This window comes from Poromitra crassiceps (genome assembly GCF_964638095.1).
Source record: "Poromitra crassiceps genome assembly, chromosome: 13".
In the NCBI taxonomy this organism is placed as follows: Eukaryota; Metazoa; Chordata; class Actinopteri; order Beryciformes; family Melamphaidae; genus Poromitra; species Poromitra crassiceps.
In genome coordinates this window covers 25,549,647-25,576,576 of record NC_139644.1, presented here as the reverse complement: position 1 = coordinate 25,576,576, position 26,930 = coordinate 25,549,647, and the positions used below count along the sequence as shown (strand labels likewise).

The 26,930-nt window shown below is 44.1% G+C and overlaps 2 protein-coding genes across 2 annotated transcripts; one reads left to right on the top strand and one right to left on the bottom strand.

Annotated features, from left to right (window-relative positions):
• Positions 1–1,145: 1,145 nt before the first annotated feature.
• On the bottom strand, positions 1,146–8,247 carry paqr4a (progestin and adipoQ receptor family member IVa; the record flags this gene model as incomplete). The annotated part of the gene is made up of 3 exons (XM_083649998.1): positions 8,067–8,247; positions 2,977–3,195; positions 1,146–1,576 (listed from the first exon to the last, which is right to left on the bottom strand). The coding sequence occupies exons 1-3, from the start codon at positions 8,230–8,232 to the stop codon at positions 1,146–1,148; spliced, it is 816 nt and encodes a 271-aa protein (XP_083506124.1). The 5' UTR covers positions 8,233–8,247.
• Positions 8,248–13,490: 5,243 nt separating this feature from the next.
• LOC310787727 (perforin-1-like) lies at positions 13,491–19,933 on the top strand. Its single transcript, XM_083649216.1, has 5 exons — positions 13,491–13,533; positions 13,733–14,294; positions 14,436–14,574; positions 14,695–14,909; positions 18,949–19,933. The coding sequence occupies exons 2-5, from the start codon at positions 13,762–13,764 to the stop codon at positions 19,817–19,819; spliced, it is 1,758 nt and encodes a 585-aa protein (XP_083505342.1). The 5' UTR covers positions 13,491–13,533; positions 13,733–13,761; the 3' UTR covers positions 19,820–19,933.
• Positions 19,934–26,930: the final 6,997 nt, after the last annotated feature.

The following is a 26,930-nucleotide window of genomic DNA, read 5'->3' as shown; positions in this document are numbered from 1 at the left end:
GGAAGCGTCTCGTTATCCAACTGAACAACCCAAATTGTAAACGTGTGCACTTTTTTTTCTGATCAGAAATGCCTAATTTCATTGGCACCGTGTTCAGGTGCAAACTAAGCCGATCGATAACGCTACACTTATTGAGTCTACAGCGTGGTCCGAGCCACCTAAAGGACGTAAACGCAAACATACGACAGGCTAGCAAACCGAGGAATGAACCACCTCGCCCGTTTTCAACTCTTTTTCATCTAGCTACAGTGAGGGACGAATCAGACAGACAGACACACAGACAAAGACAGACAGGCAGCGGCAGGAGACAACTGAACCGACAAAGAACGGACAGAGAAACCAAACCTCTGTCATAAATAAAATGAACTCAAGTAGTTCCATTGGACTTTGTGACAAGTCTAGGAGTGCTTTGTGCATCACTACTGACACGTAGTATAAAAATATAGGTGTGAGGGTGGTGTGTGTGTGTGTATAATGTGCATGGAGTGAGATGTAGATATACGCTGCATAGGTAGCAATAGTGACATTGCGAGAAGAGAGAACTTGAACATGTGATCTCATTTAGCCACCGTCTCTCTCCATCAACCGCCTCAACTACTGCTCAAGTAAAACGTTGGTATATGATTAAATAAAGGCTTTACCCTCCAGCAGTTTACCCTTGACTAAAAACCTTTACTAGAGCCTTTACTTAAGGCTTTACAGTATTTGATACTTACTCGTTAAGTTTACTATTTAAAATCTTCCCTTTTACTGCGTGTGTGTGTGTGTGTGTGTGTGTGTGTGTGTGTGTGTGTGTGTGTGTGTGTGTGTGTGTGTGTGTGTGTGTGTGTGAAGTGTGTGTACGCGTGCACCGGTGCGTCCATGTATGTGGCAAGTGAGTAAAAATGTGATGCTTGTGCGTGTTACTTGACATACATTTTGCCGGCATACGCACAAAATATCAAGATGGACAAAGATATGAACATTGTGGATGTTTGAGTGCACAAGTCCAACACACCATCTCACCTCCATCCACGTGTGATCTTTTAGGAATTCAGCAGCAGCAGCGACTCCCCCCCCCCCTCCCGACCTGTACCTATCCAAATGACCCCCCCCCCACCCCCACCCCCTCCCCCGACCCTCCACCAGAGGTCCTGGCTGGTCAGTCAGTTGGGACAGTGGTGGCTGTTGATCCACAGCAGGTCGTCCAACACGCCCCAGTGCAGGTAAAGGATGGAGCCCACCACCAGTACATGCATGATCTGGTGGCTGTTGCACCAGTAGTCAAAGAGGCCCGGGCGGAAGCGCTCTGGGATGCGTGTGATGTTGATGACCCCGCCCAGCACGGCCAGCGCGTCCATGGTGAGGAAGTGGCGTAGCGAGGTGGGGCTGCCGCCGCCCACGCCCACCCAGCGCAGCAGGAAGAAGGAGAAGCGGAACAGCGCCTGCCAGGCGAAGGAGCGCAGGCGGCGCACGTTGCTCCGTGCCGTGACGGCGCTGTAGATGGAGTAGATGGACAGCAGGATGTAGATGACCAGTGCCACAGTGCGGGTGAACGGGTAGCACAGCAACGTGCTGTAGACAATGGGCAGCGCCCCTGAGGGGAGGAAGCACACACAGATAAGTCAAGACACACACAACCTGCATACATGAGTTGCTTCTGATAAACTACAGGTGCACTGATAGTAGCTGTGCTATCGGGGTCGGCAACGATCCAGCTGCTAAACAAGCTACGTAAGTACTGTAACTAATCTGTCCCGATAAGGTCAGGATATTTTAATGAATGTGCACTGGTGCGATATCACACTTTTCCAGTGGGAGGAAAAAGGTCTCCTGATGTGAAAAGATGATGATGATGAAATGCTATTTGTAAAGTTGATAAGCAGAGCAGCTTTTGCTGAGGGAGGAATCTTGGCTATGAAGGCTGAATACCTCTTTTCATTAGGCCTAACATATTACACTGTTCTTCCTTTCCTGATTAAACTGCTTTTCCATTATTAGGCTATGTTTGACCAGTGTAAAAACCAAGGTCCTAGCTCGTAGCTCCGTTTGTAAAGCCAATGCGGAAGTATCTTAAATCAGCATTCTTTCAAATGGCCTGCAGGGGGCGACTCTACTGGCTACAAAAATAAGTCCCCTGAGATGGAAGTGAATGGGAAAATTACCGTACCTCTCACTTGATTTATTATTTTATAATAGACCAATATAGGTGTATTAGTAGAATTGGATTGGATCGCACTTGCACTGGCCAATTTTCTTAATGAGGCACTCAGTAGTTTGTTCTGAAAAACTGGTATCGCTGCACCTCTAAACAAAATACTCCCATGGAAAATCAATAGACCTTTCATAAGTCCCGCCCCTTTTTGCTCTGTGCTCCAATAACAGTAGCAGCCTATGGGGACATTCACACCAAAAGCGTTTTTGGAGCTGCCAGCACCTTTCTGCAATTCATTCTCTATGTATATGAAACTTTGAGAGCCGAGATAGAAAGTGCCACCATCAAAGTCGGTGAAACACGCATGCACACACACACGCACGCCCATATGGACACACACACGCACATGCACATGCACACAGTGCCATAGATGGGAGAGGGGGGTGGGGGGAAAGGGTCTGAACGGCCAACACCTGCACTGCTTACTTCAACACCTGGGTGTGATTTTTTTATTAATTCACACATTTGAAAACTGGGACAGTTGACCCAACTCTATAATACTACATACATATACTACATAAAACCCTTCAGATCTGCCCTCACTCACAATGTCAAAATATAAGCAATACGATGTATAGTTTTTGAGATATTACCATTTGTTTCACGTACTTGTAGGCTACAAGTTTGACCTACCTAGCAACCTGACAATCAAAAACAAAGCACCAAACTCAAAGTATACAGGCAGAAGACAAGAGAATAAGCAGTACTCGAAGGACATGGATCCAAACAGAGGAAAGAGGAGAAATGAGCAGAAACATCAGGGCGCCTGTGCGCTCGCTCACCCAGTGTGTTGATCATACAGATTCCACACATGTCCAGTTTGAGGAGGGTGTGGTAGACGGGCTCGCCCCCCTCGTGGTTCATGAAGAGGTGGTAGAGCACCGAGCCCAGCTGCGGCGACAGGCAGGCCAGGTAATGGACCACGACCAGCCACGTGACACTGATCTGAGACCAGGGGATGTTGAGAGGCCCAAGCACCAGGAAGCAAACCAGAGGGATGCCTGGAGGCAGACGGGAAGGCATAGGGTCAAGCACTGAAGGTTGGTAGGTTAATAATTTGCTTTAGTGGTGGTAGTCAGGACAGGTATTAAACTGAAGAGCCCCAGTGTCATTTAGTTCTATGACTAATTTACATTTCCCCAATTCTGCCTAAAAACACATGGATGTGACAGTAAAGTTTGTTAGGCGTGTTTTTGAGGTATTATTTCTTGCACAAGACTTCCATCTCTTCCTATGGGTGTCAGGTGATTGACACATACTGATATGAAAACACTCAGCTCAGCACAATGAAGTAATGCAGTAAGGGCAGTTGTGGCCTAAAGGGTAGAGAAGCGAGATTGTGACCGGAAGGTCGTCGGTTCAATCCCTGGGACCAGCAGGATAAATCTGGGTGGGGAAATTTAAAAAGCAGTGCTTGCCCCTCGCTCATTACCACCACTGAGGTGCCCTTGAGCAAGGCCCTTAACCCCAACTGCTGCAGTGGAGCTGGAGTGGTTATACTGGTCAGCTTCCAGGTTGTGTGTGTGTGTGTGTGTGTGTGTGTGTGTGTGTGTGTGTGTGTGTGTGTGTGTGTGTGTGTGTGTGTGTGTGTTAGGGGTGCTCCAAAAAAATCGATTCTGAAAGGATCGCGATTCTTAATGCCACGATTCCTGGATCGATTCCAAACTCCCAAGAATCGATTCTTATTTGTATTGTAAATTTTTTTTTTTTTTTTTTTTTTTTTTTTTTTTTTACAGTGCACCTGAACGCAACATGCAAGATACCGGCTGAATAAATGTCCAAATGTTCATGTCATTTGTGTACTGTACTGCCACGGTGCCACCACCTCTTGCACTTAAGAACTCTGGTTAATGTATTCCCCCCAAAATCTATACATCCTTCTCAAAGTCTACAGATCCCCCCCAGCCTATAAATCCATCTTATTTGAAGAACATAAGTGGGGAATTCCCCCCTAGTTTGCAAAATGAATTTAGGCCCTGACTGTAATACTTCAGAAGTTGAATTTGAAGTTCAGCATTAATACATTTGTCATTTTTTGTCTTAGATTTACCTTTGTGTGTTATTGCAATATAAAACTACATAATTGAGAATCGATTCTAGATTATGGAATCGAGAATCGTTGGAATCGAGAATCGTTGGAATCGAGAATCGATTCTGGAATCGGATCGTGACCCCAGGAATCGGAATCGGATCGGATCGTGGCTTAGCCGGATCGGAGCACCCCTAGTGTGTGTGTGTGTGAATGTGATCAGGGTGCTAATGAAAAAGAGCATTGCTCTCAGTGAGACGGCCCCTGTATAAATAAAGGTAAAAAAAACACAAAAATTATGACAAAACCAAATTAAGGCTGATGAATAATCTCGCTCAGGCAATTTTCCTGTGGAAGCTGCTTTATACAAGAATGAATGGTAGCAAATGACTTAATCTGAAGGTGGGGAAACAAGCCCTGGTATCTCCAACTTCACTTACTGCAGACACCAGCAGAAGAGGGGAAGCCGAGATATAACTGCCCTTAAAAAAAACAATGATGTTATCCTTTAAGGCAGTGGTAATCAACCTTGCCCTACTCAGGAGCCACATTGACAAAAAATACTTTTGCAAGAGCCACAATCCAAAAGCGTCCTCGCTGAAACCAGTTTGGTTCAGTTTGAGTCTCGCCAGCTCTTCAGTTCTCCACCTTTCAAAGTTGAAAGTTGGTACTGAACTGGGTGCTTCATTTTGTGATGTTGTTGCAAAATGGGACCTTTTGATTTGTGAAGTGACATTACCAGAAAACAAATGCATTTTCCTGAACCCATGCATGGATACGAAGAAAAACTCAAGTTCCCAGTCCGCTTTAAATGTTCGATATTCCTCTTCATATTTGCGTTTCTTACGTTCTTTAGCCATTAGCCTTTTTCACATCCCACCTAATTCACCCATTTTGTGTCTAAAAGACAGGAAGTAACACACGTGCAAGCAAAACATTACTGAGGGGCCCGGCACTGGATCACCAAATTGATTGGAAGTTGTTAACCCTCATGAATGTTCTGCTTGCACTTGTGTTACTTCCTGCCTTTTAGAGACAAAATGGGTAAATTGCGTGTGAAGGGAGAAAGGCGAATTTTAGGTTCATGCTAAGCTAGTTTTGCACTTGTCTCGCACACCTGGAAGCAAAACGCGACACCTGAGATTAATTCTGCAGAGATTTGCTCTTGTTTTTTCTTTCCATTTTATTGATTGATTGATTTTTGTTTTTTTAAATAGGACTTAAAAGAGCCACAGCTACCCATGAAGGAGCTGCATGTGGCTCTAGAGCCTCGAGCTGAGTACAGTATCACTGCTTTAAGGGGAAGACAATAGCACCACTGAGCTCTTGCAGTGGTGGGCCAAATTGCTAATGCACACACAGTGTATATTAACTTGCTGTATTTGGCCAAGCGGCGGTGCTTACTGCTACGTGAGCAAAATCGAGTCCTTGAAATGTGATCCTTACACAGTTATCATCATCATTTATCACTCACATCACACCCCCCGTGCCCCTCTCTTTTGCTCACTCTGCCTTTCCCAATGTCAAGTGAGTCTTTTGTCCCAGCCAGGTGATACAGCCTATGCCATCCAACACATCTATTTTAAGTGTGTTATCTCTGCTACTCCCCCCAGACCCTCCCTAGCCACTTCCCCTACTCAGCAGCACTCAGGCTGGATAAAGCCTCCGCTGAGGCCCTGAGCACCAACTTCACACCGCTTCCCTTCCCTGTCCCAGAGCCAAGCTGTGGGCAGGATGGTTTTGCTTCATATGCAAAGCAAACTAGCGCACGTAACATGGCTATTACACATTTACAAACAGTGATGCGCTGTAGACTCCCGAGCTACAAACACATCTGTGCATCTCGTTAACAGAAGGCTCTAACTCCAGGGCCAATGCCAGATGAAAATGTCATTTAAAAATGATCATGGTTATCAGTATTATTATCAGTATATAGTGTGCTGAAAATGTTCAAAAAGTACTGATACACTCACTGAAATCACCAAGTTTTATATTGAAAACCCCAAAAGTACTGACGCACTCAGTGTTGGCAACGTCTTTGTCGCTATGTTTCTACTTTTCAGACCCCCCTGGTGACTTTATTTCTCGAAAGCGACTAACAACAAATCTGGCGACTTTTTCTGACCATGGGAAGCAATGTTAATGTGTTGAATCGAGTGCATTTGCCAATAATTTGGTGCGGCTGCTGCCGTGGTTTCTCTCTCTTTCTCTCTCCGTGTCAATGCTTCACACAGATACACACAGCACATACTGTAGGGTTTGCTTGTCATGTATAACGCTGTATGCCGAATCTGGTGGAGTCAGCACTTAATATCACAATGGCTACGCCGCGGCATGCATCTTTTCATATGCAATTAAATTAGTGTGTGTCACATCATCTAATGACTTTCTGAGCATCCAATAGCTACTTTCCTTGGAAAAGAGTTGGCAACACTGGATGTCTACTCTGGATACACTCACAGTGCGTCATGGGAGAGTGTTGCTAACTTTGGTTGATGATGGACAGTGTTTACCGGAAAGTGCTGTAATCACAGGAACACAGTTTGAATGATAATTACAATTTGAAACGGTAATAATAATAATCGTCACGAATTTTATCACGGTTTATCATTATAACAGTAATTGTTTCATCCCTGCCTGGATTGAACATAATTTCTGAGAATTTGATTAAAGTTCGTGCCTTTCAGTCACCATGTTGTCTTGTGTTATATAGACAGTGATGTTAGGGAGGCATTTGAGGTCACATCATGCTCAGTTATCATTCACTTGTTAGTTTGACTGTAATAAAAAAAAACTTCCAGGGCAGGTTCCCCGATGGTCACTAATGCTGGTTACTCTATATAAGTATGTATTGTGGCAGTTGGAGTGCCATGCAATGATGAACATCAGACTGAAGTAGTTGGCAGATTCCCATAAGTCAATGAGCCCATAGATCATGTGCTGTCCTCTCTGCAGCAGTGGTTCTCAAAATAGGGTCCTTGAGGGGGTCCCCAGCAAAAAGGGGACTCATTTATTTTCACTATAACTCCATCCATAAGTAACACAATGACAGAATGTATGGCTGTTTTGGTCATTGGTTTCATACAACTTCATGACAACGCTGAAGAAGGCCTTTTGGCTGAAACGTCCGTTGCTGCTGTGCCCAGATGAGAGAATTAAATTTGTGAAAGGACATTGAGTGTGCTGGCCTGTTCTCTTCTCTAATAAGTTGATTGTTGCCTCGCACCTGAGTTTTCTCGTTGGATTGAGAGTGCTCGCTCTCCGAGTGTCTGGACACTACTGTAGGTAACTGTCTAGCCTCAGAATTCAACATCGACTACTCATTTGTTTTTCACTCAATCATAGTCTCACACAACAACACAGCACTTGCCTAGTTGCCTTAAACACAAGGTTGTTGTCCGCCAAACCGGGCTATTCGTGTTCTTAAATATTGTGTGGTTTCCAATCCAATCTCTTTTCCATTGAAAATGGCCGTTGTTGTTCTTCCGCTTCCCGAACAGCGCCCTCTCTGCTGTGGCTACGGGTGGAAACCCATAATTACTGACACGACATGACAAAATCAGCTTGGGATTAGAAACTACACAATATTTAAGACCACGAATAGCCTGGTTCGGTTGTCAACAACCTTGTTTATTGTGATTGCTACATGTATAAAAAGTAGAGCCTTGTTAAATGGAGCCTGCAGTGACAATACGGGGTCCTTGTTTGAGACTGAGTGAAAGTGAAACGAATGAGTAGTCGAATCCTGAGGCTATAGTAACTGTCAACTGCCAGTGTCGGATGCCTGCCACATGCACACATCTCACATGCCGCTGACGAACATTTGATTCATGTTTTACTCACCGTGAGTGTATATGTTGCCAAGTTCATTGTGCAGGTAGAAGAGGCTTCTGATACAGTCTTGCACAGAAGATATTGGCCGGTATCCAGTTAGGACGTATCTGTTGAACTGAAGATGAGCAGGTGAATTCGCCCAGTCCAGTAGCCTGGGTCCATTTAAAAATGCCATAGCAACCACGACCGTCAAAACGACGCCACCAAACAAGTTAAAAAGGGACTGTACACCTATATACACATTTAACAGGATTATTGCGACTAAAACCTTGTGGGATACCATTGGCGTTGGTGTCTATCTGAGGTTTTTATATTGTGCTGTTTTAGCCACATAGCTTCCCACTAGATAGCTCACGCCAAGATGAGTCTCTTGGCACCACCAACGCTACCCGGCGACGGTGTTTCTGCCCCCGGTGCCTGTAACGGTAGTGTCATCCGCAGGGCTGGACAGAGACGCGGCCAGCCACTTACATGGTGTGAGCCCGGGAGGGTCATTACATTTGGCATCTAAAAAAATCTCAGAGTACCATCTAAAATCCGTGGGAGCTTGACAGACAAAACGTCCCTCGTCATGGTAAAGTTACTTCCTCGTTAGCATTCCACAGCACAAGCACAGACTTGACCACGGCCAAGGTAAGGATGCTGTGTGTCTGTCTCTGTCTGTTTGTGCATCCATCCGAACCCAGGTGATGCTATAGCTTGCTAGTGTTAGCTTACATACTTTCTGCCTCCATCCAGCATCCGTCACCTTGATGCAGCCTCCTCACTCTTCTCGCCTAGCGGTCAGATGTGCAGGGGGTGGGGGGGCGGACTAGGAGGTCATCATTCCTTCATGAAAGCAAACCGTTGTCACCACGCTGAGGGCAGCCCTCTCCGATGCTAGCTTTCGTAATTCAAATACCGTGATTCTGTTGCTGAGATTTTGCTCCCGACCGACACAGCAGCAGATGCGGCTAGCTAGCTGAGGCAGTCGGCTACCGGTGATGTCCTGGGAGCTGTGAGGATGAGGCTGGGATTTGAGCCACCGGCAGATTCCAAATACAAGCGGTCCGGTCCGTAAAGTTTAGATTTAAAGTCCTCAATTTCCGAAGAAATCAATTCCTTTCCCATCATCATTTCCATCATCTGTGAAATGCGGCGTCTTTCCCGGCCTCAGGTCTGCATCTTCTGTGCACCACTGTAGTGTCAAGCCCGCCAGAATAAAATATTGAACTTCCGGTCCAATTAAAAGAAATACATAATTTGTGGAACATACTTGGTTACAACCACAGGGTTTTGTGTATTTATGTATTAATTTGTTTGTTTGTTTATTATTTAGATTTTAACTGTTTTGTATTCTCAACACACAATTCTTTTCATTTCTAGTTGAGGGGGCGGGTATTTTTTGATGACAATACCACATAACTTCCGGTTTAACCTCTGCTAATTCTGGTTAGTTTGACGCATCTTGGCTGTAGTTGCCGACACAAGCCGGGCTGTGGCTGCCTTCAATGACAGGCGGAAATATTGAATGAAGTGGTAGATACGACCAGAGTAGGGCGTTATTACCAGTGTTGGGGTAACTCACATTACAAAAGTAATATATTACTTTTTGCAGTAACTCAGTAATATAACTTATTAATAATAATAATAATACATTTAATTTATAGAGCGCTTTTCTAAAAACTCAAAGACGATTTACAGTACATAGGTTAAAAACAATAAAAAAAACATACATAGCATAAAATTACACATGACGTAACCAAACATTAAAAGCAGATTTGAATAGGTGGGTTTTGAGGAATGATTTGAACTGGGGGAGGTCGTTGCAGTCTATTGGTATTAGATTACCAATAGGATTTCAGTAATATTATACCAGTTACTCTGTCAAGTAACACGTTACAAATTGAGTATTTTTTTTTTAAATTAAAGCACACATAAATAAATAACAATAATTTCCTAATCAAATTGTGTGTTTTTATGCAAATAACCACTATAGATGACAATAACAAAGGGAAAGGATAACATTTAGAATTTCGGACAGTTTACACTGACACTGCCACTGCAGTTATTTTGGTGAAAGTAATCACCCCATCTACTATGAATCGCTCATTCAATGGAAAGGAATTGCATCAAAATGCCCCTATTCTCTGGGGTGGAGTTGTACAATATCTACAACCCAGTTTCCCGGGGGTTGTAGAGATTACTTGCAAAACCCCATTTAATGGATAGGATTCGGGGGTTGTACAGATTACTTGCAAAACCCCATTTAATGGATAGTATTCTCCATTGGCTCTTCTCTCGGCCACCGTGCCCACCTCTGCAGGCGTGGGGAGGGTCTGGTTAGGCGTCAGACCCCTTGGTCTTTAGGGTTAGGGTTAGGTGTGGGGGGTGGGAGAGGTTAGGTTTAGGGTCTGGGTTAGGGTTAGGCATGGGGCGTGGGAGAGGCTTCGACCCACCTTCGGGGGTCTCGGGTCAGAGGCCAACCCGACCCCAGGACCTATGCTGGGTCCTGGGGCTTGCTGTTCGATTTATTTATTTATATTAGGCTATATAAAAAATCCCATTGGTCAAATGTGAACAGTAGTGGCTAAACTGAAAGTATGGGTTGGATTGCTTTTGGGGTTTTCTTCACAAAAGTGGAGAAGGAGGCAGAAGCAGCACTGGCACTGCAGCAGGTGCTCCTGCAGAGCTGGAGGTGGTGTTGAACTTATCAGAATCAGGAACCTTCAGGCAGGCTACAATTTCAGAGCATAAACTGAAACATGTAGGCTATATGCTTATTGCTTTCACATTAATGTGCTTTTATGGGATTATTATCAGTAGGACTGCACAATACAGTTTAAAGTAGAGATGAAACAGTTTGATTTCTTTGTATTTGCATTTAACCTCAGACAAGCCAAGACAGGACACTGCACTCTTCCTTAAATTAGGTTTGCTGCAGCTTTTGTGAGGCATGTTTTTGTTTTTACGTCTTCATATTATACTTGCAGTCAGGCGCGGACTGCATAATCAGGCACGTCGGGCAAATGCCCGGTGGCCTGGCCTGGCCTGGCCTGAAAAAAAAAAAAAAAAAAAAAAAAAAAAAATTGGTGCCCGCAGTTAGGCCACTCACTGAACAGCAGGCCAGGTGCCGCCTACTGGTTTACTAGTGGTTTTATTACTTTATTCAGGGTTAAAGTGGGTGCATCTCATTGTAAAATTGGACTCGGCCCAAAACTGGCTTCAAACGGCCCAAATTGGGCTTCAAACGGCCCAAATCTGGCTTCAAACGACCCAAATTGGGCTTCAAACGGCCCAAATCTGGCTTCAAATGGCCCAAATTGGGCTTCAAACGGCCCAAATTGGGCTTCAAACGGCCCAAATTTTTCGCCGCCGCCCTTTGGACGCCGGCACGCGCGTCGGCCCATATCGGCCTGGCCTGCTTGGTATCTAATGCCCGGCCTGAATTATGATCCCAGTCCGCCCCTGCTTGCAGTTATCTAGGCAATGTTGAATTCTATTAGTGAACAAATGTAACATAACATGTAACATCACATTAGCATTATATTCACCAAATCTTGCTTCAAATGGCCCACTTTTTTCATGTGTGTCATGTGTCCGCGTGTGTTGGCCTGGCCTGCATGGTATCTAATGCCCGGCCTGAATTATGGTTCCAGTCCGCCCCTGCCTCAGAGTCCCCAGGTTTATCCATTAAATGGTCTTTTTCTGGTCAACTGTGCAAGCTGTCTATTAAATGGGCTTTTTCAGGTAACCTGCAAGCTGTTTTGCAATGGGGTTTGCAAGTAATCTCTACAACCCCCGGGAAACTGGGTTGTAGAAATTGTACAACTTCACCCCAGAGAATGAAGATATTTTGAAGCAATTACACAGACAGTAATATTGTAAAGTAACTTATTATTTTCAAATGAAAGTAACTAGTAATATGTAGTTTATTACATTTTGAAAGTAACTTGCCCAACACTAGTAGCCATAGGTGGAAGTAACTAATTACACGTAGCCTCCAATTACTGTAATTGAGTAGCTTTTTTTGTACTTGTACTCTCTTGAGTAATTTATAAAAGGAGTAATTTATTTACTTATTAGAATCTTGTTTGATGTACTTTGTGAGCTCCTCCAGGCGAAGCCAGGAGGAGCCCCACCCCCCAAAATAGGGGGGGGGGGGTGGAGTGGTACAAGCAGTCGCACTAGTTAGTGAAATGTTTCAAAATGCATTGAACATGGACTGTATTTTGGGGAATGTGTGCTGCATGGCCGGTCCCGGTCGGTAATAGGCATGTAGATACATTATAGCTTCACCTCGGTTCACCTCGGCTCTGCTGATGTTTGTCACCAGCTCTACCCCGGACCGTTTAACACCTACAGACCTGTCAAACCACTTGTTTTTTCCTCTGTTCTTGTGAAGACTGCACTGACACCCCCTACAATTGTTTTTTGCTCTGTTCTTGTGAAGACCACTGACACCCACACACACACATGCACACACACACGCACGCACGCACGCACACACACACACACACATACACACGCACACGCACGCGCACACGCACACGCACACACAAACACACACATGCACACACACATGCACACGCATGCACGCACACACAAACACACACATACACACACACACACACACGCACACAAACACACACACACACACACACACACACACACACACACACACACACACACACACACACACACACCTCACCACCACCACCACCTCCTGGCCTGTTTTTCTTTCCCTTTCTTTCCTTTTCTGTTATATAACACAAACTGACACTCATGTTGTTTTAAGCAGAATAATTTATTATGGAACAAAAGCAGAATATGCCCACTGAAAGACACTCAAAACAAACATAATAGGTCAAAGGTAAATGTGATCATATAGACAGGTGAGTTAAAATCTGCACTCTGCTGCCTGACATCTAAAAAAAAAAAAAAATCTTTACTGGCATCTTTACCACTATCTCCAGCTGCCACACACAGACGCCAGTACAGATGCCAGGTGCCACGCTGTCTCTCCAAAACTTGATCTCAATATGGGTCCGGGGGGGAAGGGGGGGGGGGATTACGAGGGGCACCTGAAGGCAGCAAAATCCTCTAATCGAGACTAATTAGCCATTTTTGCCCATTTAGTTGGCCCTAATTACCTAATTAAAAATGGCCTGGGAAAAATATATTGTGGTGGTCAGTGTTGATTTTGTTTGTTTCTATGTGTGAGAAACATTGTTGTTGAAGCATCTCATGCAGAACTTTCAGCATCGGTGAATGTGTCAAACCACTGCTTCTTTCCTCTGCTTGGTCCTGTGTTCTTATGAAGACCACTGACACCCCCACCCCCCCACCCCGATTAGTTTTTATTTCACTCCTCCCCCTTTTTTCTCTTTTATAAATTACAGAACTGGCACTCACATTTCACACATGCAGCAGCATGTGTAGGCAAGATAAGATCAAATTTCCCTGATTTGAGTTCATGCAGATATACTGTATTTCAGTAGGTTTCAATGTTTCTACTTCAATAACATGAATTTAATATGGGGTGTCCTTGAGTTATTTAGCATGTGGGAGAAACTGTTCATTTCTGTCACATTTTCCATCAAGCTAAAATTAACAAACAATTTACATTTACAGAGATGACCTTTGTTCACCTGGTCACTTTAACTTTTTTTAAACTGCATTAATTTCTTTTTCAGGATAAACCATCGGCAAAGTTCACAGCGACATGTTTCTGTTGAACCTCTGCCTCAGTGCCGCCCTCCTGCTGTCCCTCCCTCACTGCAGTGATCAGTCCTGTACATCAGGGACGGCCAACCAGTGCAAAGATGCAGAATTTGCCCCGGGGACCAACTTGGCAGGAGAAGGCTTCGACATCACCCAAATGAAACGCAAAGGAGCCTATGTGATCGACATGGACATGTGGAAGGACAAGGACGAGACCTGCAGGCTGTGTGCCAACCCGTACCTGGAGGGCAGGAAGCAGAAGCTGCCCTTGTCAGTAGTGGACTGGAGACCAAATCAGGTGTGCGCAATGAAAGTGTCCAGCAAACTGCATCGATCCAGTGAGTCTCTGGTCACTTCCAGCAGCTCTGAGGTGGAGAACAACTGGAAGGTCAATCTAGATGTCAGTACCGTGAAGAAAGGCGCATCACTGATGTTGGCTGGCACTCAATCGAAACTGGCTCAATACTCCATGGAGAAAACCAAGAATGACAAATTCTGTTTCATGAGCCAGAGCATGTTCTGCGAGTACTATAGGTAAGAACATAGCTGTTCCAAAACACTTGGGGTCTCGAGAGCGAGAGAAAACCTCCTCTTCACACCCTGAATGAAACATTATTACTGTACCAATGCATATATTTTATCTTTATCTTCTGCCTTACTTCTCTCTTGAAACAGCTACAGAGTGTCCAGCAGTCCCAAGTTGCACAGAGAATTCAGCGCAGAGGTGAACAAACTCTCCCCAAATTACAGTGCTGAGAACAAAGAACAATATTACAAGCTGATTGACAACTTTGGCACCCATTACATCACAAAGGTAAACCGCAATAGGAATGGACTGACAACAAGACAATTTTTTCAAAGAAATTAATTCAGGTGACTTACAGAAAGTGACACATTGGCTTTAGTGATTAAATAGTTTCCTCCATCGTTCCAGGTGAAGCTGGGAGGAAGTGTGAAGTCTGTGACCAGCATCAGGCAGTGTGAGGCCAGGCTGAAGGGCTTCAGCGTGGAGGAGGTGAACATGTGCCTGGAGGCGGAGGCGTCCGCCAGCATCGGTATCGCAAACATAAAGACCGAGACCAAACACTGCAAGAAGGACATGGACAAGACAGACGGCAAGTCCAGCTTCTCCAGCACCTTCAGCGACAGGCAAGGAACATTTTCTGCATTTGTTGCGTCTTCTCTCTTCTGTCACACACTGTTATCGAGTTATGCCCTCTAAACGACTACTATTAATGCTAGAAAGGCCTAACTGTGGTCAACTGAGGGCTATTTTGAATCTTTGAGTTGAAATATCTAAAATATTTCAAAATGTCTTTCCATGATTTTTCCTACAATGTTGCAAGACCCAAAATCATACAAGGATATATGGGGCCCTATCTTCCCAAAAGCTATGATTTAGCATTTGCGCTCGTTTAACGCCGTGCGCAATGCAAATTGGGGGCTGTTATAATTGTACTGAGCATAGGCATGCCACATGCCAAAGCAGGTGTTTCAGCGCTAAAATGTGGGGATAGATGGCATTATCCTATCGTCAGCAGCGCGCAATTACTTTGCGCTAAGAGGTTTGAAAAGGACCTCTTACGCACTAAATACCTCCCTGTGCTGGGTTGCGCACCGTAATCTCCGTGCAGCGCAGTGCAGTGCAGTGCAAAGTAAAATTAATTTTGTATATGTCATTACGCACAGCCTTGCCACGCCAGGACATCAAATGATGCTGCTAAAATTGGGTATTAGCAGATAATTCAGTGAGACAATCAACTATAACTCACTGAGAAACTTTTATCACATCGCAAAGAGGGAAATGAATTGAGAAAACTTGTTGGACAATGGACATAGGCTATTTACCTTCATATCCCGGAGGGTCGTTGGCACCACAGACGATCTGTCAATAAGCTCTCTCCATCTCTTTCTGTCCTCGCATGAGTAAGTACACTCTATTACGCATGGAGAGAATTACAGCATATTGTATGCCTCGCGCAAATAGCCATTGCGAGACGGGAATCTGATTGGTTTTGATTGATGTAATGCCCAGCATTGCCTGGCCACACCCGTGAATAATTCTGGTAGTTAAGACCGCCCAAATCTCGTTTGCGCAGGCATTTTGGGGCGCAGATGATTTTGGCACAGTGGCGCTGGAAGTACTTTTAGGTAGGGGGTGCTGCAAGGCCGTAGCCACCGATTCAACATTGGGGGGACGGCTGCCGGCGCCCAAGGGTGCCGAAAAATTTGGCCAAATTTCTTTGGCCACTTTGTCGCCAGATTAGAGGAATATTAACTTTAAAGTCCCTGGAAACCAGAAATATTTTATTATTATTTAGCATTTTGAGTTCATCACATCACAGGACCCTATGTTAATAAGCCACCAGCCAAATTTGAACAATGATGAACGTCGCAAAGTATATAAATTTAGGTTTGACAGTCATGGCAAAACTCATGAGAATTAATTATATTTTAGAGTGTATTTTCTCCCACGGACTGTGTGGGCATGTCCCGTCTGCAGCAGGGAAATGTCCCTCTCTCAGACCTCTCTCCTCTGCTCCGAGAGGGAGAGAGGAGAGAGAGGGAAGGAAATAGAGATTGTGTGTGTGTGTGTGTGTGTGTGTGTGTGTGTGTGTGTGTGTGTTCGCGCGTTGCTCCCATAGACTGTAAAAATAAGGGTGCTCCGCGCAGCGCATAGCGTACTGACTGATGGTCATCTGTCTATCTGTCTGCACGCGCGCACACACACACTGACACACACACAGCAGCGCCACAGCAGGCAGAGGAGATAGCTCTCCCTCTCAAGGTTCCTACACACTGCCGACGAGTCTAAGCGATAAACTCGCAGATAGACAGATAGATAGATAGATAGACAGATAGATAGATAGATAGATAGATAGATAGATAGATAGATAGATAGATAGATAGATAGATAGATGTTGGTTCTTAAAAGAGCCTTTGTGTTGACGCAATGCGTAGTTAGCTAGCTGCAAAAAGGTGTGGGACCACTAGAACTCTGAAGAGAGATGGAGGCAGAATGTGCGGGACTGTGGGTTGCGCGCGTGTACAAAGGTTATATAGAGCTTATGACGTCATAAGCTCCTGCATTTTAGCACCTCGCGCACTGCTCTCTTCAATGAGGAAGTACCTTGTAGAATCTTGTAGAAAAGTGTCGATTTTAAGGCTTTGGGTTGAAAGTAATGTATAATAATTTCGGAGGCACACAATTACTAACATAAGACCCTAAATAACATAGTTAGAACGTTTTTGTGGATTTTGGTTTCCAGGGACTTTAAGATTAGACTGTTGTGTCATTATTCAGTCACCTTTTCTCACTCACCTCCATGTCACCACTTGCTCCCACTGCTGTGTTGGAATCCTCATTCTCTCTCCCACCCTTTTTGGACTTTTAGCCATATTTAGATTATACTGTTGTGATGTCATTATTCAGTGCCTTCTCCTCTTCTCTGCAGCATTACTCAATTTACCCTCAGGAATCAGGGACAGTGATAGCCTACCTGCTATTCCTCCCATATATCCAGGGCCGGATTAATAGTACCATGGGCCCCCGGGCTATTCATTTTCTAAGCTATTCATTTAGCCTTTTAGTCATAAAGATTATATCTTCCAGACTGAAATGTTATAACAGAAGTGGAGTATTGGCCAGAATTACATGAACATTTGGACACTTATTCAGCGGGTATTTTTGCATTTTGCGTTCAGGTGCACTGTAAAAAAAAATAAAAAAAAATAACATCTCTTGCCACCAGGGGGTGGTGCAGCACCCACCGCACCCAGCTTCCCGCGCCCTTGTTTTGGCACGGCTCTAATTTGCGCTTGCGACACGTGCCGTGAACGTTTCCGCATCCCCGCCGAAAATTGCATCTCCAACATATTCCGGGGCTGTTTTAACTTAGAAATCAGGGAGGTCACGTCTACCAGACAATTATATCACTTTTAAACAGTTACATTTCTGTATAAATCATTACAATTATGCTCCCGTGAGGTGGGGATGTTTTTTATTGCTGCTGGGTGGGGGTGCAAAAATCGACACAAATGCGCAAGGTGGACTGTTATCTTGCCTAAGGCATGCGCAAACAGGTGGGCAAGCGCTAATAGGGGATATCGCCTGTACGAAGATAGGGCCCATGGTAGTTATAATTATACTGCCCCATTTAGTTGGCAAAAAGGGCACTTGGACATCAAGGAGCAAAAGGGCAGGTGCTTGGGCACCCTCTGCAGCACATGCCTGGTGTTAGGGCTATGCATGCACTTTCTGTCAGAAAGGTGTCTTTCGCTTTAAATATGTTTATGCTCCCAAAAGAAGCATATGGATTTTTTAATAATCAATTCTGCAAATTAAAATTAAATTACTGCTAAAGCTGTGTTCACACCAAGATATTTATTTTTCTCTCTGTCGCTCGATTCAACCCTTTGGAATCGCTCTGTCGCTGTGTTTAAATCGCTCGTTAACAGGCACAAGAATTGACGGACATCTGGGGGCTATAACGTTACGCAATGTCATGATGTTTTGTCCACTACGAGCCACCGTAGTTGTTTACAAGCTAAGCCTATCAGCGTGCTCCTAACGCGAGCTCTTTACCGGTAGTACAGACTTCACTTCATGTTATCTGTCAGCCTGTCAATCAGCTGTCAATGCGGTTTGTTGCCACACAATAAACCAGCGGTTTGTTCCAAGCCAGTGTGATCCTTAACTCACTCTCACACGGCAGCCAATCAGCGTTGAACAGCGAGCGACTGATGCCAGCGAAATTTCGCTCGAGTTGGGATATTTCATCTCGGGCGACGAGCGAATTTTCGCCCTATCGCTCTGTGTCTGTCGCACCCGGGAGAAAAATCCAGCGATTTCTCTCCCGGGCGAATATATCACTCGTTTGCATTGACTTGTATGTAAACTCGATGTCAGTGAAAAACTTTAATAGGTCGGTGTGAACACACCTTAAACAGATAAAAAAAAGTAGTGTTTTTATTATTTTGACATTTTCTTTTAGATTTAGAATGTAAATTGTCTACAAAATACATTTTAATGTAATGTAATTTCACATAACATCATTTGTTTTTTTGGCCCACTTCCCTCCATCCAGATTAATTGTTGGTCCTTCATAGGAAAGAATTTGGGCCCCTCAGCCGCAAACTTCTGGCTCTACACACCTTCACAAAAGCATCCTGCCTTCTCTCTCTGCAGGTTCAGAGAAATAAAAGGCGGCCAAACCACAGAGCCAGACCTTCTCTTCTCCGCTGACAAAGATCCTTCAGCCTACAAAGAATGGCTGAAGACCGTCCCGCAGTATCCAGACATCATCTCATATTCCCTGGACTCACTTCACGAGTTGCTGCCCGTCAACAACCCAGTTCGGAAAAGCCTGCGCTCAGCCGTCAGCCACTACATCCTGGAGAAAGCCCTGCTGAAGAAGTGCAGTGAGCCGTGCCGTGCTGGTGTCAAGCGAAACCAGAACGATCCGTGTCTCTGCAGCTGCCAAAACGACGCCGCTGTGGGTGAAGACTGCTGCCCGAAAGGTAAAGGCATGGCCCGGGTCATCATCACCATTCAGCGAGGGGTCAATCTGTGGGGCGACCACACCAGCTCCACCGACGGCTATGTGAAGATGTTCTTCAACGGAGAGATCAGAGCGAGACGCACCCCTGTCATTTGGAACAACAACCACCCCCGCTGGTACATGACTTTCGACCTGGGGAGCCAGGTTCTGTCAGCATGGAGCAAAGTGAGATTTGAAGTGTGGGACGAGGACAGCGGGTGGGACGACGACTTGTTGGGAAAATGTGACCGATACCTGACTTCAGGAGTGAAGGAGGACCTGTGCATCCTTAATCACGGCAAGCTGTACTACAAATGGCAGGTGATATGTGCTCCGAGTCTGAGTGGACCTACATGTGCGGACTATAAAGCTTCTCCTATGAGTCAACATCTGCAGAAGCTGTATGTGTCCCGTCATGCCCTCCCCTTCCCAAAGGACATATTGATCAACATGGGTGTGTTTGTGGATGGATCTTTCACACAGAGCAACCAGAATTTGTCTGCCAAGAGTCAGCCATAGTGAAGCTTACATTGAATGTACAACATATTAGGGACAACTTAAAGGAACACTCTGCCCATTTTCAACCAGCTTTGTATCATTAGAACATCAGTAGTATATCAGAAAACTGTAAATTGTTTTGAAGTCTGTCATTTAATTTGACAGTTATTGAGTGTTAAAGTGTCGACCAGTGACATCACTGGTCCACACTAACTCAAATGAATAACTCATTAACTCAAATCAACTCTCAATAACTGTCAAACTAGATGAATGATGAATAGTTTGACAGTTATTGAGAGTTGATTTGAGAGTTGATTTGAGTTAATGAGTTATTAATTTGAGTTAGTGTGGACCAGTGATGTCACTGGTCCACATTTTAACACTCAATAACTGTCAAATTAAATGACAGACATCAAAACCGTTTACAGTTTTCTGATATACTACTGATGTTCTAATGATACAAAGCTGGTTGAAAATGGCCGGAGTGTTCCTTTAACTCTTTTCATGAAGTACAGTGATGAGGTGAATCCAGGTGAAAGTCATGATCCCGTATTGATTTCCCATATTAAACCTATACCAATCACAGAGGAGGAGATGTAGATAGAGATGCAGATGAGTTAAGAGGTGAGTTTTTAAACTTCGAGACAGTTTAGATGTGGATTGTGCAAAAGGCACTGCAACTCGATATCAGGGAAGATCTCCCTAATATGTTGTACATTCAGTGTACATTCAACTATGTGTTCTAATTACATTTCACATGCTCAGTTTGTATACTGAAAGATTGAGAGTAGAATTAGATTAATGTACCGCAGTGGAGAATTTCTAAACAAATGGAGCTCATCAGCATGAGCAGAACCTTCAGATGACAGAAATATGTTCAAATAACGGGGCGAAACATGTTAATAAATTTGAATGAAAGCATCACTGTAGGCTACATATTATAAAAGCGTCCAAACTCACCGAATGCGAGCACACTCAAAGCTTGAGTTGCATTAAGGTGCAGGGCCACAAAAAGTGTTGAAGACGAAGTAAGCCAGTAAGCAAGCCTTCATCAGCATGCTGATGAAGGCTTGACGCCAAAACGTTCATTGTGTGCCGTACCGGGTACCCAGGTGACTTATTAAAATTACTCAAAGGACATTTTTGAGTGCTGGCTTACTTCTTCTTCAATACATATTATAAAAGGACTACAGTCTGAACTGGTTTTGTGGAATAATTTAAATTGCCTCAGGACAGCAAACTTACAATAGGACATCTTAATGTTACTGCAAGTTGAAACAAAAACATTTGTTTTGTAAAAGAGTGTTCTTTGCAACTTTTGCTTAAACCAGCCCTAATGTGGCCAAATACTCTCTTAGTTTCTCTATAAGCAGGTGTCAGCAAGCTAGTGCCATCTCTGGCACACGAAGGGTTAACCAGCAGCACAGAGTAGCGATAAGTGCACAATTGAGCATTTTTGTAGAAGTGTTGAAGTGCCAAATTACCTATTTCACATTTGAAATAGGTAACATTTGCAGTTGCGCAGCCTGTTATTTAGGATATTTACGGTAGTGACCCATGATACTCTGCCTCTGATTGGTTAGCCTCCTTGCACATGCATTCCCCATATATGCTTGCTTTTGAAAGGAAGAATTGAGGGACTTCTCAATTCTCTCCAAAAAGTTACAGCAATACAGTATGTACATATTTTTGCGTGGTGAGGCCAACAAAAAGTCTTTAAAGTTGTGATCATCTTTGAAGAGGGAAGGCAAACTTGTGTTACCAGTGTGAGAGTGACTATACCCAATACCAAGAAGTAAATGCCAAAGAATATCTTTCTACTGTATGCCGATCTTTCGGAAAAGACTAAAGAGTCTAGACACACCTTTTCAGGCTCCATCTGGGCCCTTCTTGATCTAACTTCTTTCTCTCTCTTTCTAAAAAAAAAAAAAACTAACCTAAACTAAACTTGTACCACTGTTCCTTCAGAAGTTGTAGTTGTCATAGACTGTGCTACATAGTTGATTGCTCTATTGCTGACAAAAATGTGTTATTGTAAGTCGCTTTGGATAAAAGCGTCTGCCAAATGATGTAATGTAATGTTCTATTTTTTGCTTGATTTGAGTCTTTTAATGTTGAACATTTAGTTTGTTCTTTTATATGAATTTTAACTTTTTCACTTTATCTCAATGCTTTTAATGTCTTATGTAAAGCAAATTGAATTGCTTGTTGCTGTAATGTGCTAAATAAAGATACGTGCCTTGCCTTACCTTGTAGTGCTGTAATCCATAACCTTTCATACTTTCCTTGATACATTTCTACATAAAATGTTGTATATTTACAGTTTCTCCACATGGATCATTAAAGTTTCATCTTATCATATGTTGTACATGTTGTAGACAGACATTCAACCTTTCCTGACTTCTATCTTGCTGGCTCTGCACTCAGTGTGTGCAGTGAGATCACATATCTGGGTCATATTATCTCAGATGACCTGTCTGATGACAAGGACATCTATCGACAGCGTCGGAAGCTGTATGCTCAAGCGAACATGCTGTCTCGCAAGTTCAGCATGTGCTCTGTACCGGTGAATATCTCACTTTTTAAAGCATACTGTACACCTTTGTGCCCACCTGTGGTGTCGTTATAAACAAAGCAGCATCAGAAAGCTCACAGTGGCTTATAATGACAGCATGAGGCTGTTGTTGAGAGCTTCAAGAAGCTCTAGCGCGAGTCATATGTTTGTTAGTATCAGAGTTCCTACCTGCTCTGCTGTCCTGCAGAATCTGATGTATAGATTTATGTGTAGTGCATCTGTGTCAGAAGATGACCTCATCGCTGTCCTGACTAACCTGTACAAAGTTCTGTCAGATTCTTTTCCAGACTGTGGAGCCACTGCCAAACATGTCTGTATATTAGGCATTGAACATTGTGGAAGGCCTTACATGTTTCCCCTTTGTTGTTATTTTCTTATTTTGTACTGTGCTGTTTTTTACTGTTCTTTTTTACTGTGATATGGATCTCCCTGGGTCTGAAACAAAGAATTGAATTGAATTGAATTGTATCTTACGCAACTATTAGGCATATTTTTGTTATAGTCTTTAGAAATTGATCATCAGCGTCTCCTTGTGCTCTCGCAAAGTAAGACCACAGCCCCCCACCACTTCAGAGAAATGATAGGCTTGTGGTGTGTGATACACTGTTGACTGGAAGGCCAGGTTCCCCTCGACTTTGCTGTTGTTAGAGCATCTCACGCAGACCACCAGCTCCACCCCTTAGTTCTAGGACTGATCAGCATCAACAAAAGTGTCAAAGCACTTGAGTTTTCCTCTATTCTCATAAAGACCACTGTCAGCTCACCCCCTCACCACCTCCTGGCCTGTTTGACAAAGAACTGACACTCATCCTCGCAGTCACTTTCACATGAACAGAATAAGCAGGCAAGATAAAGGTCAGTACCATGATTTACTTTTGTTCAAATATATTTCACTAGGTTTGAATGTTTCTACATGAATAACATGTACTAACCTAATGCATTTAGTGTGTCCTTCAGTTATTTAGCATCTGGGTTGATGTCTGTTTCGGTGCATTGATTATGTAGTCATGTCACATTTGAGAGCAGCACAGTAGCATTACATTTACATTACATTACATTACGTCATTTGGCAGACGCTTTTATCCAAAGCGACTTACAATAACACATTTTTTGTCAGCAATAGAGCAATCAACTATGGAGCACAGTCTATGACAACTACAACTTCTGAAGGAACAGTGGTACAAGTTTAGGTTAGTGGTACAAGTTTAGGTTCGTTTTTTTTTTTTTTTTTTTATAAAGAAAGAGAGAACGAAGTTAGATCAAGAAGGGCCCAGATGGAGCCTGAAAAGGTGAGTCTTTAGTCTTTTCCGAAAGATCGGCAGTGATTCAGCCGTCCTGACCGAAGGTGGAAGCTCGTTCCACCATTGAGGTGCCAGGGACGAGAAGAGTTGAGATCGGGATGAGCGACTTTTGAGCCCCCGTACCGAAGGAGGGGCGAGGCGACCTGCACTGGTGGAGGAGCGAAGGGAGCGCTGAGAGGTTTGGAACCTGACCATAGATTGCAGGTAGAGGGGAGCTGACTGGTGTACTGCACTGTAGGCCAGTACCAGTGTCTTGAATTTGATGCGGGCCGAGATGGGAAGCCAGTGGAGCTCCTGGAAGAGGGGAGTGACGTGAGAGAATTTGGGTTGGTTGAATACCAGACAGGCTGCAGCGTTCTGAATGAGCTGAAGCGGTCGGATGTCGGTGGCAGGTAGGCCGGCCAGGAGCACGTTGCAGTAGTCCAGGCGGGAGGAGACAAGAGACTGGACCAGGAGTTGAGTCGCTTCTCTTGTGAGAAAGGGATGGATTTTGCGGCTGTTGTAGAGAGAGAACCTACAGGAGCTTGCTGTAGCAGCTATGTTGGCTGAGCAAGACAGCTGGTTAAGGAGCACCTCAAGGTTCTTAGCTGTTTGGGAGGGAAGTACAGTTGTGTTGTCAATGGAGATGGAGAGATCTGCGAGAGGGCAGTCTTTTCCTGGGAGGAAGAGTAGCTCTGTTTTACCAAGGTTGAGCTTGAGGTGGTGGGCAGACATCCAGTCGCCAATGTCTTTGAGTCTTTGCATGCAGAGATGCGAGCCTCGATTTGAGTGTCGGAGGGGGGGAAGGAAAGGAAAAGCTGGGTGTCATCAGCATAGCAGTGATAAGAAAAGCCATGAGAAGAGATCACATAGGCAAGAGATCTGATATAGAGAAGGAAAAGTAAGGGGCCCAGGACTGAGCCCTTGGGGACACCGGTGGTAAGAGGACAGGATCTGGAGAGGGACCCTCTCCATGAGACCTGGTATGAGCGGTTCGAGAGGTAGGAAGCAAACCAGGAGAGTGCAGAACCTGAAATGCCGAGGTCAGACAGAGTGGAAAGAAGGATTTGGTGGTTGACTGTATCGAAGGCAGCAGACAGGTCAAGGAGGACAAGAACAGAGGAGAGGGATGAGGCCTTAGCAGTGTGAAGGGCCTCTGTGACAGCAAGAAGAGCTGTCTCAGTGGAGTGAGAAGCCTTGAAACCGGACTGCAGAGGGTCCAGTCCAGGAGGTCATTTTGGGAGAGATAGAGAGAAAGTTGTTCGGACGCTGCTCGTTCGAGGGTTTTGGAAAGGAATGAGAGAAGAGAGACAGGTCTGTAGTTGTGAATACAGTAGCAGTAGGGTCAAGGGAGGGTTTCTTAAGCAGAGGCTTGACTCTTGCAGTCTTTAGAGCAGGTGGAACAAGACCAGAGGACAGAGAGGAGTTAATGAAGGTAGTGAGGAAGGGAGATATGTTAGGTGAGATGGTTTGGAGGAGAGAGGAAGGGATAGGATCGAGGGGGCAGTAAGTGGCTCGGTTCGAGCTGATGAGTTTAAGCACTTCATCGGGAGAGAGGGGAGAGAAGGAAGGAAATCCAGGGACAGGGGGCCGAGGAGCAGGATTGGAGTCGGGAGTGTTAGTGAGGGTGCCTGGAGGATGGAAGGAGGAGCTGATGTCATCCACCTTTTTAGTAAAGAAGGTTACTACTTAGCCTACTTACTCTTGTATTTTGTAATTGTTATTCAGTATGTGAAGAATATATATGGGTGGTGCATATGAAAGCCATAATGTGTGCCTGATGTGTGTGAAGATGTATGGAATAGTCTTTTTTATAATAGTCTTTTTTATAGTCTAGTTGGTCTATCTTATTGAGCTCAACTTAAGCAGTGTGCCTGAATTTCGTTGTATGCACCAGTACAATGACAATAAAGGAATCTGATCTGATCTTAGCATGCTCTCTCTCTCTCTCTCTCTCTCTCTCTCTCTATTTATATATATATATATATATATATATATATATATATATATATATATATATATACCATATATCTCTATATCTATATGTGTGTGTGTGTGTGTGTGTGTGTGTGTGTGTGTGTGTGTGTGTGTGTGTGATATATATATATATATATATAATACACACACACACACAGATTTTCACAACAACACAACTGAGTCCGACTTCTGCTTATCCTCCCCTCCCCCTCCCCCTCCTCTCTGCTCCACCAGTGCATTGATTATGTAGCCATGTCATGCTATGTATGTATGCTTGAGCCATACTGTGTGCATGATGTGTGTGAAGATGTATGGAATAGTCTTTTTTATAATAGTATTTTTTATAGTCTAGTTGGTCGATCTTATTGAGCTCAACTTAAGCAGTGTGCCTGAATTTCGTTGTATGCACCAGTACAATGACAATAAAGGAATCTGATCTGATCTTAGCATGTTCTTTCTCTCTCTCTCTCTCTCTCTCTCTCTCTCTCTCTCTATTTATATATATATATATATATATATATATATATATATATATATATATATATATATATATATATATATATATATATATATATATATATATAATACACACACACACACACACACACACACACACACACATTTTCACAACAACACAACTGAGTCCGACTTCTGCTTATCCTCCCCTCCCCCTCCCCCTCCTCTCTGCTCCACCAGTGCATTGATTATGTAGTCATGTCATGCTATGTATGTATGCTTGAGCCATACTGTGTGCATGATGTGTGTGAAGATGTATGGAATAGTCTTTTTTATAATAGTCTTTTTTATAGTCTAGTTGGTCTATCTTATTGAGCTCCACTCAGGCAGTCTGCCTGAACTTCGTTGTAATCTGATCTGATCTGATCTGATCTTAGCATGTTCTATCTGCATGTTGTTCTGCAATGTGTTCTGGCATTTCAAATAAGAGGCAGGAGGAGGAGGCAATATATATACATACACACACACACACACACACACACACACACACACACACACACACAAAACACGGCAGCAGCAGCCTTTGTAATGGGGCGACTTCATGGAAACAGGCGAGTTGAATTCACAGTTGAACACTTGTAACATTACTCACATTGGGCTGAAAACAGGAAAGAACGTGAAGTTTCTTCTTTGTCTTAACATTTTCACAACAACACAATTGAGTCCGACTTCTGCTTATCCTCCCCTCCCCCTCCCCCTCCCCCTCCCCCTCCCCCTCCTCTCTGCTCTACCAGTGGCTCTACTGCTTCTCTGAACTGGGGACAGGGTACACTTGCTGCCCGCG

What these genes read in the sequence shown, in the direction of transcription:
- LOC310787727 (XM_083649216.1), top strand. Translation starts at nt 13,762, where the DNA reads ATGTTTCTGTTGAACCTCTGCCTCAGTGCCGCCCTCCTGCTGTCCCTC. An exon ending in ATGTTCTGCGAGTACTATAG is followed by an intron (nt 14,295 to 14,435) that starts GTAAGAACATAG and finishes CTCTTGAAACAG; the next exon opens with CTACAGAGTGTCCAGCAGTC. An exon ending in TCCAGCACCTTCAGCGACAG is followed by an intron (nt 14,910 to 18,948) that starts GCAAGGAACATT and finishes CTCTCTCTGCAG; the next exon opens with GTTCAGAGAAATAAAAGGCG.